Source organism: Neopsephotus bourkii, unplaced genomic scaffold (assembly GCF_033783945.1).
Source record: "Neopsephotus bourkii isolate Nb327-2 ecotype Australia unplaced genomic scaffold, CSIRO-AGI_Nbou_v1 NB_1663, whole genome shotgun sequence".
Classification (NCBI taxonomy): Eukaryota; Metazoa; Chordata; class Aves; order Psittaciformes; family Psittacidae; genus Neopsephotus; species Neopsephotus bourkii.
In genome coordinates, this window is record NW_026902137.1 from 1822796 (window position 1) to 1843583 (window position 20788).

General features: G+C 43.4%; 1 protein-coding gene across 5 annotated transcripts in view; it reads right to left on the minus strand.

Moving 5' to 3' along the window:
* Positions 1 to 20788, minus strand: part of LOC133224180 (cadherin-4) — a 454909-nt gene that overhangs the window by 11873 nt on the left and 422248 nt on the right. For all 5 annotated transcript variants that reach the window (XM_061375491.1, XM_061375490.1, XM_061375494.1 and 2 more), the window contains 4 exons: positions 13145 to 13330; positions 7808 to 8061; positions 4226 to 4368; positions 658 to 891 (listed from right to left, as the gene is read on the minus strand). In XM_061375491.1, the coding sequence (XP_061231475.1) occupies positions 658 to 891; positions 4226 to 4368; positions 7808 to 8061; positions 13145 to 13330 (817 nt within the window). The remainder of the gene's footprint in view (positions 1 to 657; positions 892 to 4225; positions 4369 to 7807; positions 8062 to 13144; positions 13331 to 20788) is intronic.

A 20788-nucleotide genomic window follows, 5' to 3' on the forward strand; every position in this document is an offset into this window, starting at 1 on the left:
TCCCTCTTGTGTTCCCTCCCATGGAACACAGCCCCGGGCTGTGAGAGAACAAGCCATTGCCCCTGGCCTGGCAGAAGGTGCAAGGTCTCAGCGAGAGGGACCAGCTTTGAAGCCAAAACCAGCCCGCGGCTCCCTGATATTTTCCATCCTTTGCTGAAACTGCCAGTAAGAGGAACAATTATGGTTACACACTGCAATATAAAAATCCTTCACATGCTGGTAATCTTCACACTTACCTGGCCCTCCTGGTTCCATGGTAAATTAAAAGGCTGCCTTTATGCAATTATGGTCAGAGAAATGAACATTGATCCTGATTGTGGCTTATGACAATTACACTGGAGGAACATAAGGAAGACTGATAATAGCTTTTTTCCCCTTGGCCATTATGGATGATTTATACTCTGTTCACTACTGATAACTGTTCATAATTATGAACTGCATTAAAAAAAAAGCCAAGTGCCAAGGCTTTTAGAGTTATGCTGCAGGTCTGATACAAATCATTTCTGATTAACTATCTTGTCTATAATGTCAGCCATAATGTGCTTTAAAAAATAAAAATCAGATAAAAAAGTAGGAAAGTTTGGAAGTTTAAAACCACATGTGGCCTCATTAGTGAATCAGAGTCCAAATGTCCTCAGGATTGCCTGCCCCATTTACCATTCAGCCGTGTTATGGTCCAGTTCTTCCTCACCGCAGATGGCACACTTGGCAGCTCGAAGACAAAGGGCCCGACGTTTGGATCGATGTCAGCATCCGCGGCTGTTATGTTGATGACATTCAGGTTTGGCTTTTCACAGATCTGTGCCTCTTTTGGCAGGAGCTCAGGAGCATTATCATTGATGTCGATAAGGTAGATCTGCAGAGTGCCAGTGCCGCTTGCGGGGGGTATACCTGAGTGCGAGAGGCAGAGCCAAGTATGGACCAATGACCATCACCTGAGAAGCAGTGGGATTGACAACAGCCCCCTCTCTGCCATCCAATTTCAATAAACCAGGATTTTCACCCTCCCTCCTTGGACCTTATTAGGGACATACTGCACTTTCATGGTCCCTTGCTTTAAGAGGTATTATTAAAAGTTCCCCAAGCCTCCTAATGGTGCTGTTTTTCACTCCTGCAGAACACTGAGGTTGAGTTCTGCAGATTTGTAGCCTACAGCAATGTCCTTAGTCAAATTCTAAAAATACAAGGAGGTGACATCAAGTTGCTAGTGCAAATTTTGGTACTGGCTGTTTTGGAGATGAATAACTGTTAGAAAGACAGCTAACAAAAGGAAGAAGGCTTGGAGGGGAAAAAAAAGTAAGTAGTGTAACTTGTTGGTCAGCATTTACTGTAGCACTTGCTAGCCAGTATTTAGATTTGCAGACTATTACACTGCTGCAAAGAAAGCCCATCGCACAGTTAGCCCTAGCATCAGTGGTGAAAGGTCCCTGCTCTAAGCTATGAGCTAACCATCATCGTTAGCTCATGGCAGCAGCAGCATGTCCCAACATACAGTTCTTCATCCTCCCTACATTTGTCACAAACAGCAGGGATGCTGCAGCACAGCAGTCTCAGTCCTCCAGTCCCTTCCTGATGGAAAGCCACATCTGTCTGACTAATGACCACTTACACAAAGTGATACCTGCCCTGGCTAGAGAGATCAGCCTTCCCCAAAATGCCAAAGTATTCTTAATTGACTTTGTATTTTCAATTTTAGCTCTTCCTCCCAGTGCTGGATATAATGCTACACAAACTACTTCCCCACTAGGCTTCCGAGTGTTACTTCTGCTGCTACAGACTTTCCCTCCTACATTCCTTTCTCATTTCTGCTCCATTTTTCAAAGGAGCCTTGAAAACTCTGAAGGAGCCCTGAAAATCCTTCTTTCATGGTTCCAACATAAGCTCTTCAATCACTGATCTCATCCTTTCATCTAGTAAGCACGGGGTAAGTCTCCCTCTAAAACAATGTCTTTGATCAGCCTTGAAAGTTTCTGGAGAGACAGACGGGATGTTGGGGCTGAATGTGAAAACTGACTTTTGGGACCAAGGAAAGTGGTTTCGCTGTTTTCACATTGACCAGAGTATCTTCTGGGATGAACGCAAGGCTCACATTCTAACCTCTGAGATAGACCGAACAGGAACTAGCAGCCCTGAGAGGCGCTAACTAGCATGTGGCTGAAATAACCTGCAATTGCTGCACATAGAAATGCAGTTTTGTAGGGTTATTCGGTATCACTGGGCTCTGGGTCCTGGTAGTTTGGTTCTTGGTGCTCCTGAGTGCAGTTCTGCAGCAGTCTTAGGATAAATTAAAAGAACTGACTCCCCTTTTCCTCCCTCCCTTTTCACTGCAGAAAAGACTTTTCTTAAAGTGATATCTCTGCACTGTAGCCCAGGGAGAGAAAGAAAGCATGTCCAAGAAGTACTTTGCTGAACTTCTTTATCATACACTGAAAACAGCAAAAAGAACTTCCAGAAAACAAGATGCTGCTGCTTCTTCAAGAAAGGAACAAAAAGCAAAGCCTTTCCTTAATGAGTACATGATGCTGGAGAGCCTGGAACTTTGGAGAAATGTGGAAAGAGTCTATTAGCCTCGATGAAACTTTAGCTGTTATCCGAAGCACTCTAGACAGAATTTTAAATAAGGTATTGCTTTATGTGCATTTTAATGGCTGCAATATATGAGTGATGGATTAATTTTTCAAAATACAGAGATTTATGTATGTCCTTACTTTCTGAGCTGCTGAATGATGGATGTGGAAGTGCTGATGCATTGCAGTGTCAGCACTGAAGCCAAGGAAAGGGGTTAACTCCTAATCACATTGTACTAAGTGCCTGGGATTTGCAAGGTCAGATGGTAAGGATTAGTTTAATGGGTTCAAGTTCTACCACTGCTTTTGTGAATAGCCTTGACCAACTTATTTGATCTGTTTTGTGGGTCTTGCAGATGAACGCTGCTGGATCCCCTTGAGACTATTTTGGATTTTGCTGCCCTGGCTGCAAAGTGGAAACTTAGGATGGGGCTAAGTCGTACCACTGATGGAACAAAGAAGGTGCAAAACTTGCTTTTTGGTGCTGCTACTGAGCATTGAAACTCTTCCATGAGTTTGCTTTGCCCCTGTGACCCTGGATGCAACGACTGAAGTGAAGCCTGAAACCCCAGAGGGAGCAAGTTTTCATTAGCCCTGCAAGCACCACCATAACTGCTCATAATGGCACCCTTCAGCCTGAGGGATGTCAAGAGCTAACACACACTGCCCTGAAAGAACCTACAGAGTATGAGCAATATACTTAGGTGCTCACAGCCAAGCCTAGACTTAATTTTGCTGCTGAAGCATGGCCCTGGTTTTATGTGAGTGCTCAGCACCTTGCAGGGGGAAGGTGAGGGTGGCAGAAGGGGAGGAAGACCCTATTCTTGCCCAGGGAAACTACTGAGCCCTCCACAAAGCTTTTTCCAAGTGGGGGAACTGATGAACGAAATAACAGCATAGCCACATTCTGGTATCATTAGCAAAGAATCATCAACTCCTCCTAATCAGAATTAGGAAGAAAAATCCAGGGCAGCAGCAATGGACTGTGTGTCCTTAAGTGAGGCCAGTGCTGAGGTTCACAGTGCTAATTTGACCAAAAGCACTGTGTGACCTTAAATGAGCAATGAAGAGCAAACCTTAGTGGGACTTCTCCATGAGATCTGTACTGGCCTCAGTGGCTTTGGTCCACCTGCATCCAGATGCTCTGATGGGGGTGGGACATTTCAGAAATGGTGGTGGACAGAGAGAAATCGGCCTCGATGACAGATCCACAAACAGACACCTCTCATGAAAGCCACAGCAGTCCAATGGATTGTTGGCTTATTTTTAATACCCTCCTGCCATCCCCTACAATTATTATTTATTTCCTGAAGGAAGGTTTCTGGAATGCTCTGATCAGTGCCTTTGGGATGATCACCAGGACCAGTGTGTTCAGCAGCCCTTGGACAGCACATCCCTTTGACATTTTTTTAAGTTCAGGCTATACTGAACTCCCCAAATCGATTTTCCATTTGTCCTCCCCTTCCCTTAATAACACTCTCTGTATACTGTGCACATTTAATTTACTCCAGCAATTTCCCGTCCCACTTTCACATTTTTGACCATAAAAACCTGGGAAAAAGATAACTTATACTGACAACTCTGTCAGGGCATCATTTCTCTTAATGCATCACATTAGAGTCTTATTGAAGCATGAAGAATGTGAAGCCTGGGCTCACCGTTGTCAGCCGCCAAGAATGTGGCCTCGTAGACATTATTCTTAATGTAGTCTGACTCTCGATCAAGGACAGCAGCAGTAGTGATCTGACCATTTGTGGCATTAATGTTCAGCCAGTTTGCAGGATCTGACAGCTTAGAGTATCTACAGAGAAAGGAAATAAATACACGGCAGTCTTTTCACTGACATATCCTTAATATTGCTTGAAATAAGGTTTTTCTAGACCCCTGACCCATGATTCAAAGGACCTTTGATAACTGGTTTTGTTGACAAACAAAATGCTAATTGAGTATCTGAGTTTTGACCTCTACAATTACTCAATTTTTTTATTTATTCCATTTTAAAGGCCTTGCTTTTTACTAAGTGCCACTTACACGGCAGCTTCCTGCTGCTGGGAGTGGACATAGCCTGAGGTCTCTACAGCCAGGGAGAAATAGGGTCTGTGATGACCACTGCACTTGTATGCCTGAATTAGAGGATGGATTCCTGCTCTCTCGTTCTCTCAATGCTGCCTTTCCTAAAATAGCTCTTGCTCTAAAGCCTTTTGTTTTCTATTCTTGTTTTCTGCCCTTCGCGAATAAATAACAGTTTGGGAAATACCACACTGGAAAAAGGGCAGTTTCCAGGCTACTCTTTTCTATCAGAATCCTATCTTTAGCAGCATCTGCCTTGGGGTCACTATAATGGGAACTCACAGCTGTATTGAGGCATGGACCCAGGTCTGCTTTCCTGAAGCATTTTTATATGCTCCTGAAATAGCAGGTAAGGTGATCCTATGCATGTGTGAGGGTGGGAGAGAGCTGCAGCAAAGGGGTCCCCTTGGCAGTCCCCAGCATGCTCTGGGGCTGGAAGAACCCAAGGGTAGATTCATATCCCAACGACTCAGTCAACTCGTAGACCAAATCTGTTCATGTCCTGCACAGCCAGATATGAACATGGTTTGTTTTGGGCAAACTTTTTCCATATTCTGTTTACCTTTCTCACTTGCTTGTTTTCTTGGTTTTATTTTATTCCTTACTTACTAGAACAACAGCTTGAGTTGAGCTGGACCCTTATTACCTAAACTGGAAGCTAGTAAATGGCCAGATTACTGAAATAAACCAAAACTGAGCTTATTCCATGGGTAACTCAGATCTGCTGATCGTTTTCTATAAATGTTTGTAGTTGGATATGCAGGCAGGAGGGAAGGCTTCTGGTGAATACCCATTTCCAGAAATGGGCTGTTTGAAGCTGAAACTCAAAAGTGAAACTTGAGCTGCATCAATCCATGGGAGCAGGAGAGCAACATACAGCTGCACGAGCCCCTGCCAAAGGGAAGAATTACATTTCATGGAGCTAGACTCTTTGGGATGTTTTCATTTCTTTTTAATATTATTGCTGTGAGTCCCCTGCCCTTTCTCTGCTACATGACCAGGCATCCAGCCTCAAAGCTGACTTTGTTAATGTGTCTGTGGCTAATGAGGATAATTTGAGGTGTGATGTTGGTCATGACAAGCTGTTGCTTACTGGAGATGCTTCTGCTTCCTTTTCTTCTGTTTCTAAAATCTCTATTTCATCAAAGACTGTTTAGAGACTGAAAACTGTATGCAAGGCTCTAGCAGCTGGATCAGCTCTGAGAAGTGCTTATCGTGGATCTGTAGGCTTAGCTGTTTCAGTATCTTCTTCCCCTAACTCACCAATGTCAGCTGTGAAGAAAAAACAATATATCCTTTGCATAGCTCACAAAGACAGGACCCCAACAATGCCCCACTGCTTTTCCCCAAGCCTCGGCACTGGGCTGTCCCCGATGAAATGGGGGTAAGAGGGATTGTACTTGGGTTTGGAAACAAAGTGCTGGTGGATACTCAAAATGTGTGTTCTGGAAGCCTTAGGGAAAAACAACTCAAGTAATTGGCTGCTCATGTTCACAGAAAGTCTTACAGAACCCTGCACTTGCTCTGTGTGATGACAGGAACAGTTTAGCAGAGCCGGTCCTTCTCCCAGAAATGGCAGATGCTCGTTTGGATTACAGATCATCCATCTCTGGGTTAGAGGGAGTATTCAGTCAGAAATGAGCTGTCCTCTCCTCTGAAAACCAGCCTTGGTACAGACATGGGGGAAATAAAGACCCTTCAAAGGCCAATATTTCAAAAAGAATGTAAGAAGAACTGGCTTGTTAGTGAGGATGGTCTCTCTCCTCAGAAGTCACAATACCTGTCTAAAGACAACAAGAGAAGGCAGTGAGTAAACTATCATATTCTAGACCAGACAGCTCTGTGCCAGGTGAAATATTTCAAACTCTTCCTGACACGAAATGTCACAACTGATGTAAGTTTAAGTGGCCTTGGATGCGCTCATGTTGTATACTCCGGTTCTGCCAAATGTACTGCGGTCCTTACAGACAGAGTAAAAAAGAAACAAACTTCTGCGCGTGCAGAAGTAGCCAAGAGCAGGAAATGCGTTTCCCATCTGTGCAGATGGAGGCTGAAGTATCTGGAAAGGGTGCCACAAGGACTCTCATTCACACACACACTTTTACCCAATGCAGTTCCTGGTGGGAAGGTGTATGAGCTGGGGTCCTGAACAATGGATTCAGACCCCAGTTTGCCAGGAGGGACAAAAAACCCCAATGAGTGACAGCTTCCTGGTTGTGGCACAGACTAAATCCGGTCTTGAACTGCTTCGATCAAACATCTAACTTTTACAAGGCTAAAATTCCAGCTGCATCCCGTTCATAGGGAAAGCAACTGCTGAGGAGGATACATTTGGCAGCTGGTCTGAAGGGAAAGGCAAGGTGAGAACAAATCTCATTCACTACAGAGCAGGCTAGGGATGCTGGGGTGCTTTATTTGGACTGGCATTAGTCGGATAAAGACCAAGTGCCAATGGTGTGTGAATACGTGTTTGACTGCTCAGGCAATATTTAACTGTATGACATCTTAAAAGCCTGTTCAGCAGCTATTTGCAACTGAGCCAGCCTTGCTCTGAATGGGCTGACAGCTCCTCTGTACTATGCTTTTTTAGCCAGGCAGAACCTAAATTCTCCGGAAGCAACACAAGACACGACTAAAAATCCCAGTAATTCCCTCGGAAATCTAGCTCTTAGCCCCTTCTGTGCCTCAGTTTCCTCCCCCCCCCCCCAATAAAACAGAAACCAACAAAGCTGTCTTTTTCTATGCCTCTGTGTTTATAAAGTGCATAAACAACACAGGTCAAAGCATTTTCGACACGGCAGAATCAAAACATTAAGTAGAATGCAGACCTGACCTCTGTGACTCTGTAACCACACAGAGACCCTTTGCTATTGACTGCTTGCACTTGAAGCTGCCAACTGCCTCTCTGCAGGCTAGTAATGTGGGGTCCAACTATGCCTGCCCTCCTGCACCCAGCCACTCTGGCTGACCTGGAGCAGGGAGGATGGCGAGTTCCCAAGCCTGCAGGATACTCTGCAGGCATTCGACTGAGGGTGCCAATCCTTGCCAAACATTTTACTCATCTCACATCAGTTAGTTTGTGAATTAACTTTCAGCTGCTTTGCTCTCCAAAAGTCTGCAGCTGCAATCCCCCACCTGTACATGAGCTCATTGGCTGCCTGGTCTCCCACCTTACTGCCTGCTGCATGAAGCGGTCAGGATCCACTGCTGAAAACGTTGTCAGGACCGTCCCGGTAGGCACCCCCTCCTCCAGCCTGATTAGCTTGTGGTTTGTTGGGAAATACGGTGCTTCGTTGACATCTGTGACTGAAATGGTGACTCCTGCTGTCGACTGGAAGGACATCTGGATGCCACTGGCCAGGGGAGCTTGGTTTGATACCATCACTGTCAGCATGAAAGCTCTGTTCATCTCGTAATCGACTGCCTAAAACAAACAAACAAACAAGCAAGCAAGCATAGAGCCAAGCACAGAATAAATTCTACTTTCTGGCTGAAAGCTGCACGATTTAGAAGGCAGATGATATCAAAGTCACTGCCCCAACTCCTGTCCTCCTGTGAGCTCAGTTTGTTTGAAGGTGTAAATCCATACCAGCTTCAATCCAGTGGAGGATTTGGCCTTCCAGTATTTGAGTCAAAAAGTTAAAAATCCCCACAAACTAAAAGTTGCAAACAGCAGGGGGGATTTGCCCTCTGTTTAGTTCCAGTGCTAAGTGGCTTCCAAAAAAGAACTGCGTTAGCTGAGCTGTGAATGAACAAATCCACCAAGTGCTGCTCTAATTGCAACAGGCGGAGCCTGTTAAGAGGGACTGGACAGGTACTTAACAATGCTATTAGCATTTAAAGCTGCTAAGTAACTGTGACAGTCTATGAGGACTCATGAGCTTGAAGTGCTCTTCATTCTTCCTCTTAAGTGAGTTTATAAACAAAGGTGGAGCTGCAGTGAAGAAGGCCTGGTCTGGTTTAATCAGGCCATCCTTCCACTGAGACCTCTTGTCCTCTTGCAAGACACCTTGTGATCTCCTGAGGCGGCCTGCACACTCCTACAGATGTGATTTGCTGTTGGGTGGCCACAGGTCTCTTCTCAACAGAAACATAAAGATGATGTGTCTCAGGACAGAAGGAGTGCAAAGCCTTTGCTGGCACAACTGACTGAACCACAGTATAATTTCTAAACCATCCCACTAATTACTATGAGGGAAGTCACTAATCATCTGCCAGGGAGGCTTGAGTTATGCAGGATCACACCTCTGCTTGTTAAAAAATGCTTTGCAGTGATTTATAAATGTAGAAGTGTAACCATTCTCCTTATTCTTTCTCCAGTGCTGAGTCTGCAAAGTGGACTCTTCCTGGTGTAAAATACCACAGTCACATTGATTCCAGTAGAGCTGTACTGATTTACATCAGCAAGATCTGGCTTCTGTGTTCTGTTTAAACCCCAGTATTGTCAGGAGAGAAATCAAATCATAGGAGGCTACATGAGAGAAACAAATTTCAGGGGCAAAAGGTAAAACACTGGAACCTCTATATTCGATTGAAGTGCAAATGTTCCTATTGCTAAATGGTTTCCTGACAGGCAGGGCCAACTTTTAATAAATAAAAGGAAGCACAAAGATTCCCAGTACACCCACCAGCACTGACTCACAGACTTGTCCTGCATTCAAACAAGACACATGGTAAAGGATCCCATTTAAACCTTATTCAAGGCTTTGAAACCACTTGACTAATGCATTTCCTCAATTTCTTTTCACACCCTGTAATTTATATTTCTCTAGTCTTATTTATCTATTTCTTTTTGTGCTGGCCTGTTTGCTAACCTTGCTGGCACGTGGTAGCGGTGCCCACAGCACTTCAGTCTGCAAGAGAGAGACCATCTGCCTCCTCTTCCATGTCTGAGTCCCCTTTCACATACTTTGTTGTCAAAAATACAAGGTAAAATCAAGAGTTTGTGCCTTCACGGCAGTGTTTGTGCTATTGTTCCTAGTGGGACAGAAGCCCCTTGCAGCCAGACACAGTCCAGCCCTAAGCAGAACTTCTTTTGCACCATTACAAGCAATTTCTACCACAACCGTTCATACTTCTGCTCCCTAAAACTGCCTCCCTAATGGCGCACAGAGCACTCTCTGCTCTTCACACTGCACTAACCCTTCCATTTTAATGCATCTCACTGAAAATGCTACATATTCATCAGTCCATGGGTTTAGGGACATGGTTTACTGGTGGACTTGGCAGTGGGGGGTTAACAGTTAGACTTGATGATCTTCTAACCTAAACAACTCTACGATTCTATGACAGCAGGATCCTAAAAAAACCCACATAGCCTCCACATCTGGGACAAGGAGGTGATGGGCTGTTGCCTGCTTTTTAATTGTATGTTCAAGAACCACGTAACATGAAATTAAAAAGTAGCACCTTTGCAGATACCCCTTGATGGATGTTCAGCATCTGATCTGCCCCAACTGCTCTGAAACATCCCCTTGGAGATGCTGCACATCCTCCTCCTTCAATAGTGACTCTGACCTGGTTGCAGCAGAGTGAAGCCGTGTGTCCTCCTGTTTTTCAAGGTATTTTTAACTAAACTGAACAAATTTTTCTCATGTTATTGTTGAGGCAAATAATAACTGAAGCCTTGGAAGCATCTCCATGAGAAATTCAGAGCTCTGATCCATGCAGGGTTTATAATACCATTTTACTTAGCTGGCTGCCACAGGGCAGCTACTGCTGCTCTGGGAGATTGTCTTCGGACTCTGTGGTGTCTCATCTGAGTGGGAAGTTTCTCTCTCCCCTTGATCGAGGCTTTCTTTGAAGATCAGGTTCTTGCACAGTTATGAAAATGGTTTGGAAAGGCATGAACAGAAAAAGGAAATGTTACACTTTTGGTGATTGGACTGGAGCTGGGGTTTTGCCAAGGGTGGCTACAAAAATGCCCTGCCTGCCAAGGGCATCATCTGAACTCCAAGAGGCTTCTTGGTTTGGAAGCATTTTTGGCCCTCCATTTCTGACCCCCAAAATACTTGTGAAGGGGTGGGATTCTTCACAAAACAACCTTCTCTGCAGTGTTTCTGCAACTGCCGTAGCCCAGATGCAAACCCCTTTGCTTGTAGGAGTGGGGAGTTACATATGAGCAGCTTCAAAGAGCCACATGAAAATCCACCCACGTAAGGTCCGTAAATAAAAGGTTCATTACCTGACTTAATTTTTTACCTGGGTTTTCAACCTGTATCAGTGATCAAACCAGCAAGAGACTGCTCCAACACCACGAAGAACAAGCTCTGATGGGCCACCCAGTCTGATGTGCAGACATTCCCCAAATCTTGAAGCATATTCACTTATTAACAGATAACAAAATATTTCAAAGAAGGTGGAATTCTAAGAGCCTTCCCTTCTTCACCATGAAAATTTAATCACAAGCAATTTCACTCATTCACCTTGCTGAAAATACACCAAAAAGCCTCCTAGGTTGATAAGGGTAGGAAACTTGCGGTGCCCAGGAGGATCAGGTGAGGATATATAGTGAAGACATTTAATGCCATTTCAAGCTTTGAGTTCAGCTTGACAATGGTGGATTTTCCTGTGGTTCTCCACATTGTGGTCACAGCGGGTTATACAGCAGTGGAAAGGCAACACCAGCATCAGTGGTGTTCTTTTTCCCTGCAAGTTCTGAATAAGGGATGGCTCATTATGCAGAAGTCCTTGTGTAGTAGTGATGAACATGTAAATCCGCTGTTGTTCATTCTGATCTGCCTTTAAACTACAGTCCTGACACTTTACTAGATTAAGGGGCCCTCCCTTGCTCCCAGTGAAAACATTGCACTTCAATTTCAGACTGGCTGCTGATGTTTGTGGAAGTTAGATTCTTGCATTTTACTTTGTTGAATGTTTTCTGTTTAAGCAGAATATATATACATATATATATGGATATGTGTACACTTACATGCATATATGCATCCATATACATTGGTGTCCAGGACCACTGCTAAGCTTGAAGAAGTTTTGTAACCTTGCACCAGGTAAAGCTGTCAACTATCATTACAAAGCAATGAAGAGTGGCAAATAAAAGGACCCTGATGAAATACCATCTAGCAGGTAAGATGATGTCTCCCTTAAAGTTTCAGCAAAGTGGCATCTGCAGACACACACACATAGCTTGGGGGTCAGAGAAGAGGACAAGCTCACAAGCTCACACATTCCTACCAGCGTAACCACACTGGCATTTCACTGATGTCATTTTTCCTAATACCCAAGCTATGTATATTAAGAATGACTGCCAGTTATTAGCTGCAAGGGAGTGGGTCTCTTTTTTTTGCATCACAGAGCTGTTTTTAAATCACATTGCTCTTTAAATGTTAGTGTTTCATCCTATGTTGTTGATTAAAACTTTCTGTTAGAGAAGGCCAGACTTATCACAAGATGCAGGCTTTATGCACCGCAACGTGTATTATGTTTTCCAGATGCAGTGCACAGTGAGTGTCGTGCGAGCTCTTACAGACCCCAGCAGCCTATTCGTGGTACCTCTGCTTTTCTGGTAGTCAGAGGGAGCATTCACAGCTATCTTATCTGGGAAGAGATTCAGCGAACTCTGAATGGATCTGGTTATGTCCTGGGTGTGTGTAGTGACTGCAAAAACATTCACTGCCTGGGTTGCTGGCCTCAGTAACTGAAAGGGAAGAGAATGCTCAGGTAAGGATAAAGTCATGTTCCTTGGAAGCAAGTAGGGAAGCAGAATTTGATACTTGCTGCAGGTATCTTGAGGGCTCAAGCTCTCCTAATGCTGAAAGCAATAGATGGAGGAAAGACGGGATGATGGATATTTAACAGTCTTATTTCACAGTCTTTCAACAAGATCCTCTGCTGATCTAGGGAATGGATTTCACTTGTGAGGAGCTATTCCGAGCTGAGGATGTGCCCTACACTGTGTGTTTATCGCTTGATACTAGGAAGATTTCTCCAAGTTTTTTCTGCCAAGCAACTCAATTGGAGGAAAATCTCTCTTTCTGTTGCCAGGAAATGCATTCCTCCGGCAATCTCTCCTGCACTCCCTGCTTTCACAGAGGATCACTTGACTGATCCCCTGCTGTGAAACACTACCCCCTGATTCACAGCTAATGGGGAGTTTTCTGGCTCAAGAAGGAGAAGATGCAGCCTCTGCCCTAACCTCACCAGGCAGGGCAGGGCGGCACAGACCAGGAGCCATTCCCTCTTGCAGTGCTCAAAAAGCTAAGGAGGAGCAGGACACGGAGGTCGAGCTTAGAGGCTGGGAAGAGCCTTCAGCTTCATGAAATCTTAGGGTGAGAGCTGGGCTGAGTTGGGAAACCCAGAACCAGCAGCATATGCTTGAATCAAAAGTATTCAGGACTCCTGCATGGGCAGAGATGGGAAACAACAGATTTGAGTGCTTGCATTTCCAGGATAGAGAAGCCATGCAATAACTGCAGGCTTTTGGCAATTCTTGTAGCTTTAGCTAGCCTAGAGAAATCCAGACAAATCTGGATTTCCTTTGTCCCCCTTACCTTCACAACAGTTACCATGCCTTCATTGGTGACCGGGTCTGTCCGGATAGTGAAATGGCCTGAGGGGTCTCCGCTGATGATGCGGTAGATGGCATTCCAGTTGGGGGAGTGAGGCTGGTCCCGGTCCATCACTGTCAGATTTGCCACCACCACCTCCACTCTGTTCTCAGGAACTTCTCCCGAATACTGCAAACAAAAGACAGGAGCTGTTATGATGGGAGCTTTTCTCACAGCTACCTCTCCTCTCCTCTACATCAGCACACTGACTGGGAAATCAGTCTCATGAAGAGGACCAATGGGCTCCACACACCCCTTTCTCACATCAGGTTTTCCTATTTTTTCCAAACCATTCAAAGCCTAGTTTCACCTCTCCACCCCAAGGAGGAAAAACCTCTATCACCAAACCATTGCCCAAGATTGGGTAAATGCTTGAAATAAATGAACAAAAATTGCTTTTGTTGTTCAGTTCCAGCAATCAGACAGTTAATTGTCAACAGCACATAAAAATGGCAGACTAAAATGTGCATTTTGAAGGATGACTATGTCCCTTTAACCTGAGGTATTTTGCCTCACTCAGATTTCATTGATGGCATTTTATTACTTTTCAGTGATTTTAGTTAATTTTCTTTCTTTCTTGCCCTTGATTTGATTTTGTCTCATTATTTGAAGTGTTTCTTAGGATTTTGCCACAGCCTTTCCTGGTGCTTAATTCTGTCATTTAGCACTGATTTTCATGGAGCATGTCCCGCTCAGGCGTATCCTGATGCATTAGCTGCATTCTCATGCTTTCCAGCCTTTGATTTATCATACGGCTGATCAGGGGTCCTGGCCTGTGAATAATTCCAGTGTTTGGGGCTGCCAGTAAGACACATTCCCAGATTTTCAACTGTCCTCATCTCTCAGCATCGCCTATTAGCAGCACTTGTAAATGAACACTCTGATTGACATATGGCAAATTAAACACTGGGTAAATGATGGGAGCGGCTGGCTCTGAGTCTGCAGCTGAAATCCTGGCCCCAAACTGCAGGAGCAGAGCACTACTGGAAACCTGGCCTTTGGTGTGCACAAATGCCAGGTTATGTAAATGATAATAAATCATTCCTTTGTTAGCACAAGCCTCCCTTTCCACTCGTACCCCATACCCATCCACTGGAGTCTTTCAGTTATTTGTGCTTATATTTATTATATATTATTCTACCACTGACAACAAAAATATTCAATCTGCCTCATGTTAATCGAAATTTAAATTTGCCCTTTAGTGGTATCATGAGTGGCATTTTGCCCTCTCTTCTGTTATGCACCTGTCCTAAACAAGTTTTCATTAGTGAATGCAGATGGTATCTTTTTCCAGCCATGCTGAGTGGTAGGCAAGAACAGTGGGAAGCTGCAGGATAATTCTAATTCCAGTACACACTACAGCTCTTCTTTTCTCTTTATTTCCCTTGATTTCACTTGTTTTTTACCCATTTTCTTGCTCAATTTGGAATCTCTGTGGCACACAGCTAAAGCAGGGGAAATATCATATGGAAATTCATCAAAAGCCTCTTGAAAAATCCATTAGATTATGTCATATGTACACTCCTATTACCAATCTTGTCTGAAACCTGCTACAAAGAACTGAAGGAGATTAGTTAAGCAGGATTGTCTCTTACTAAATCCCCACTAGTTATTGCCATTACATTAAATTAATGTCATATGGCATGCCAGGATTGACAAGCTTATGAGCCCCTGTCTCTTTTAGGAGGTGGCTGCACTACTAACATCAAGCTATTGTACTGTAATTTCAAAGGTGTTAAGTGCTATGTGCCACCGTCTGAAATCTTTGGCCTAGGACCACACTTATTTGTCTGTTACTACTAAGCTTATGCCTTGCAGAAGCAAACAGAATTAACTCATCAAGAGAAAGCTATCAGTTGTATTTAAGACACTGAACACTACAGGCTGCTGAACACCATCAGCAGGTCATAACCCAAGACAGTTTACAAGACATTTTTAAAATATAAGGTATATAAAAAATTATAATACAGAAGCACATCTCAATATAAAACCTGGAGAAAGATCCCAACAGCATATAAAGCTTTTTTATCAGTGTGAAACCCATAGTGCTTGGCATATACTGAGCAATCCAGGACACCTATTAGGTACAGTTAGGGAATGGTCAGTCCTATGCAGCACTGAGGGTGGATATTGTCTATTAATTACACTTATATACACAAATATTTTTCTGATGAGAACAGATTACCTTCACTGGAATCAAAGGAGCTATCCAAAACTCTTTGGGTTAAAAAGATCTTGGTTGAGATACACCATGAAGAACAATTTTCATCAGCTACTGGGAATCCAGACTGGAACCTGCCTTTTCCCCCTCTGACATTCCCCCAATATCATTATTATAAGTAAATGCTGTAATGTGTGTTGTCCACAATTGTCTTTACCTTTAATAAAAATTAACTAATGACATTAAATTACATCTACTAAAGGAAGGATGGCAGCTCAAAGCTACCCACACTTCTTTAATGTCATTCCCTCCCTACCCAGGAGTAACTTAGCATAATGAACAGTGGCATCTTTCACTATGCTGCTTTCCAGCACTCCCTGTGCTGTAAGTTCTCTTTCATAGGATTACAATTGATTTTGAAATAAAGAGAAGCATACCTATCTAAACAAGGTAAAACAATGGGCAACAGAGGAGCTGCTGGAGTAAACATAAGATTGCTAAAGCAGTGCTTGGCCTACACCTGTAGCATTTACTCATATTCCCCTGTATTTCACTTAGCTTCACTTTCAGTTGTTGCATTTGAAGACTTTAATTTCCAGAGTGCCTTTTTAAAGACGATTCACAGGGATTTCTATGGCTGATCATTACACACTTCACCTCCCTTCTCAGACAAGGATTTATTCTAAACCTGGCATGTTCCTAAATCCTTAAATTCCATAGGGTCTTTTTCTTTCCCCTCTGTCATGGCTTAAACCCAGCTGGTAACTCAGAACCATGCAGCCGCTCACTCATTTCCCCTTTCTTTCCTCTGGCTCCAGCAGAGATGGGGAGGAGAATCAAAAGAATGTAAATCCCATGGGTTAAGATAGGAACAGTCCAGTAACTAAGGTATAACACAAACCACTAATGCTGAAACCAATAATAATAATGATAAGGGAAATAAGCAGAGAGAATATAAAACAAAAAGGGGAAAAGGAAAACAATAAAACCAAGTGATGCACAATAAAATTGCTCACCACCCACTGACCGATCCCCAGCCTGACCTGAGCAATGATCTGAGCCTTCTGGGTACCTCCCTCCAGTTTCTATACTGGGCACGACATGCTGCGGTATGGAATACCCCTTTGGTTAATTTGGGTCAGGTGTCCTTTCTCTGCTCCCTCCCAGCTTTTCATGCCCCTCCTCACTGGCAGAGCATGAGACTGAAAAGTCCTTGATCACAGTAAGCATTATTTAGCAACAACTAAAACCACTGGTGTGTTATCAACGTTTTCATATTAAAGTTGAAACCAGAGCACTGCACCAGCTACTAAGAAGATAAAAATGACTGCTACAGCTGAACCCAGGACACCCTCCCATAAAAGCCTGTGCTGGCATATGTCCTTCTCTCATTCCTCTGCAGCTGGCCTTTCTGAAGTCATGTCTTGCTGGAAAGGTAATAATTCATTCTGACTTTTGGGTTGAATCAGATTATACTAAAATTGGTTAAGCCCAGAGTTTTCTTTCATCTCACTTGGTACCTGACAGCATATAAACATGCAGACAAATATCACTCGGAGGAGAAAGGGATTGATGTAGGGGACAAATGATGAATTGACACAATGGCTTGACTTTGTGCAATAAATCTGAAGTCTGGGCGATGAAGCCATGCACAGCAGAGTAAAACCAATTAGCTCACTGCACCCACTCCTAGGGAGGTATGGCATGGAAATGGATGAATATAAAGTTAATTATCCAGGCTTTCTTCTAAAGGGAATTTCTTTTTTTTCCAATGTTCTTGATTTTTTCTAGCTGGTTTTGCTAAAAAGCTGTGAAAGCACAGACTTCATCACATGAACATCTGCAGGAAAGACTTTTCTGTTGTCTCCAAGATTTGCTAATGATGACCCAACATTTGTTACAGGCAGAAGTGGTTTATGAAGGCTGAATTGCCTAGAGAAATAGTGTTTTATGACCTATAGCTATGGATTAATGCAGAAGAATAAGGGCATCTCAGTCCTCTTATTAGACTCTGAGCCCTTACCCTGACAGCTATGACTGCTGCAAAGTGTTGCATCCTCTCTAGGTCCCCCAAGTTGAAAGAAACTGAAATGAGAGCACACATGAGCACGTGGCATGAGGTGTCCCATCTCCAACTACTTTCTGCAGCCAGGCCACCCTGTTAAGCAGCAAGCTCTGGATATGAGGTGAGGTGCAGCTGGGGAAACCAGCAAACAGTGGGAGCAGGCACAAGTATGCTTAAGGGCATACTCCTGCTATCTAAGTACTGGCATGTGAGCCAACTGCTTACCTTTTCTGCATGATATTTAACAAAGACACTTGAATAGCAGGGAAATTAATAAACAATTGCAGTCTGGTTGCTGCAATCTGTGTAAAATGGGGAAAAAAGTTTAAAATCTCCTAATAAATCATTAATTGTGATGGGCTTGCCCAGCCGCAGCGCAGAAACAAGCAAATGCCATCCTAATTGATTGCTTCTTATTCCATCTTTATAGGCCTGCATTTTTTATTGTGAGGGCTGAATAAGCCCAGAGGTGTAAAAAACCTCTAGATTGTACTCTGTGTATCTGCCAAGTTGATATTTAGATCAATAATCCTCCTCCCCCCAAATCCCCCCTACTCCTACTACTGATAATTTAGCTTTTCTTGCTAGCAGCCTAATTGCTGTTTTCTTAAGCCTTACTATCAATTCTCTGACCTTTAATTTCCAATATCATTTGCTGCACGGATGACTGTACTAGGATGCAAGTTATCCTACCCCTCAACACTGTATGGGTCAGACCTGGCCATCAGCTTCTGTGACAAACAGTGACGTCCAGGTTCTCTCTTCACCATTGTCATTGTGCAGTAGAGACCACAAGCTCACTTGAATCTCCCCAAGATCTGTATAAAGTCAATCTATTTTGCAAATCAGATTTGAGATGCTCACTTGTTTATCACATTTTATTAAAGAAATACTCACTCATTAAATGATCATAGAATCATAGAATGGTCTGGATGGAAGGGACCTTAAAGCTCATCTAGTCCCAACCCCTGCCATGGGCAGGGACACCTTCCACTAGAGCAGCTTGATCCAAGCCCCTGTGTCCAACCTGGCCTTGAACACTGCCAGGGATGGGGCAGCCACAGCTTCTCTGGGCACTCTGTGCCAGAGTCTCAGCACCCTCACAGTCCTTAGGTAAGATGCTTACATTTAATTTAAGACTACCATCTTTCAGATTATAGCCATTTCCCCTTGCCCCGTCCCTATGTGCCCTTGTCAAAAGCCCCTCTCCAGGTTTCTTGTCAGCCCCTTTAATCACTAGAAGCTGCTCTAAGATCTCCTCAGAGTCTTATCCTCTCCAGGCTGAACAAGCCCAGCTCTCTCAGCCTGTCTTCATAGTAGATGACCTTTACCTTCTAAGTACCACCTTCTAAGTACCAACAGGAACTAAGTACTCATTTTTTCTGAGGCAGCCTATGGCATTACACCTGCAGCAACCCCTCTGTAAACCTTTTAGCTCTCGGGGTTTTTTATCTCATGCCCACAACATGCCCTGCACTGCAGTGTCCCTGCTTCAACTTCACGTTCACTTGGATCTACTCCACAGCGCATCCGTGTATGCTTATACTTCAGACTAGTTATATCACATGTGGCAAATGCTTCCCAAAATGTTCTCTACTAAGTGGCCACTGCACTTGTGCCAGCTCACAGTTTTGCTCCACTGATAGGAGGCCCAGCTGTCATGATGCTCATTCAGAAATGAATTGCTTGGGCTGCAGGCACCAGCTCGTTGCTGACAGGCAGGAGTCAGCCTTGCCCAGCTGAGTCGAGAAAAGCACATGGCAATTAGCTCACCAACTTTTAAAGGATGCTTTGGAAGTTCTGCCTTCATCGTCAGTGGTTTGTGCCACTAAAATGCGTCACCTGCCTGCAAAGCAGTTCTCACAGCTCCATAGTGCGGTGGAGCCGGTGCACCCACTTGTTTATTGGAAGTGTCTACAGGAACTCTGGGTGATGCTCAGCATGGTCTCAGTGTGGTGATTCCACTTCTGCTGGATGAGTTTGAAAAATAACAGCAGGACCTGGAGTTTTTCACTTCTGAATCTGATCTTATGACAGGGTGTAGAAAATCTCCATCATGTTCCTGCAGCTGATCATAGCCATGGGCTTCATGCTTTGTTTTGACTTGTGTTGCTATTTCAAGACCTCAAATAATGACTAGACTTGATTAAATTACCAGATGTACTCTTTGAATACGAAGACAAAACAGGAACAGAGGACAAGAAAGCAAGACCTTTTTTTTTTTTTTTTCAGAAGCAGCAGAAGAAAACAGTCTGATTTCAAACTCCCTGGTGTGAGGAAGGAACGTGCAGGTTTTGCCTTGGCTCAAAGACGCTTCGAGTACTTGCCAGGAGTTCAGAGACAAGAGCACATAATAGTAAAAGGATATTAAAGGTAAAAAAAGAAGTTTGCATGTCTGACAATGAGCACTATTTTTTTTCCATTATCAGATGTTACATTCTTGTGACAGCATGAAAAGATGCCACAGAACTGATGACACAGGACACTATTCTGCTGCAAGATAATCATTGCCAGATAAATATACCTTATGAAATGAGGTTTGAACTTTGCATAGAATTTAGATATTTTATAAAAATGCATTACAACACAAAGGAGCTTTTTACAATGTTCATACGAAAGGTTTAAGAAGAGATTAAAATTATGCCCTTGGAAAGGCATATAGCCTTGTCAAGAAAAAAAATACTCTACATTAACCCCATGTAGGAAAGTAGTACTTTATCTTCATTTCAAAAGGCTATAAAGAACAGCTTTAATCAACCTACTTGACTTTGGGGACTTGCACGTCTCGCTGAAACTCATGAAATCTGGCATAGTGTGGTTTCCAGAACACAAAAGCCTTTAATCTGTAACCTGGCACTCTTGTACATTCAAATCCTGATACTATCTCCTTGTTAGGAACTAAAATTGTGAATTTATCCAAAATGGGATCTCATCTCGTCTAAATAATATGGCCTTTGCAACAGTGACCTTTAACAATGGTTATACTCAACAATAAAAGATTTTATGTCAGGAGCCAGTGGAAACAGTCTATGTTAAAATTCTGATCTGATAGCAAAGCCTTTTATTTTGCAGTTTTAGACAAGAATCCTTTGAACATTTCATTTGCTCTCTGGTCTAACACACCTTTGTTTCTTGCCTTCAGAATGAACAGCAGGAAAAGGTAGTTGATAACTTTCTGCAGACTACTGGATTGTCATGTGTAATTAGTAATGCTATCTTTTAAATAGAGGCATAGATTTTAAAACAGCTGGAGCTAACTAACAAAGCCTCATTCTTAATAATATACATATATTTATACAACATACCAGTTTTGCACAGATACATTATCACTTTACAGTGGCTGACAGCCCTATGCTTCCCT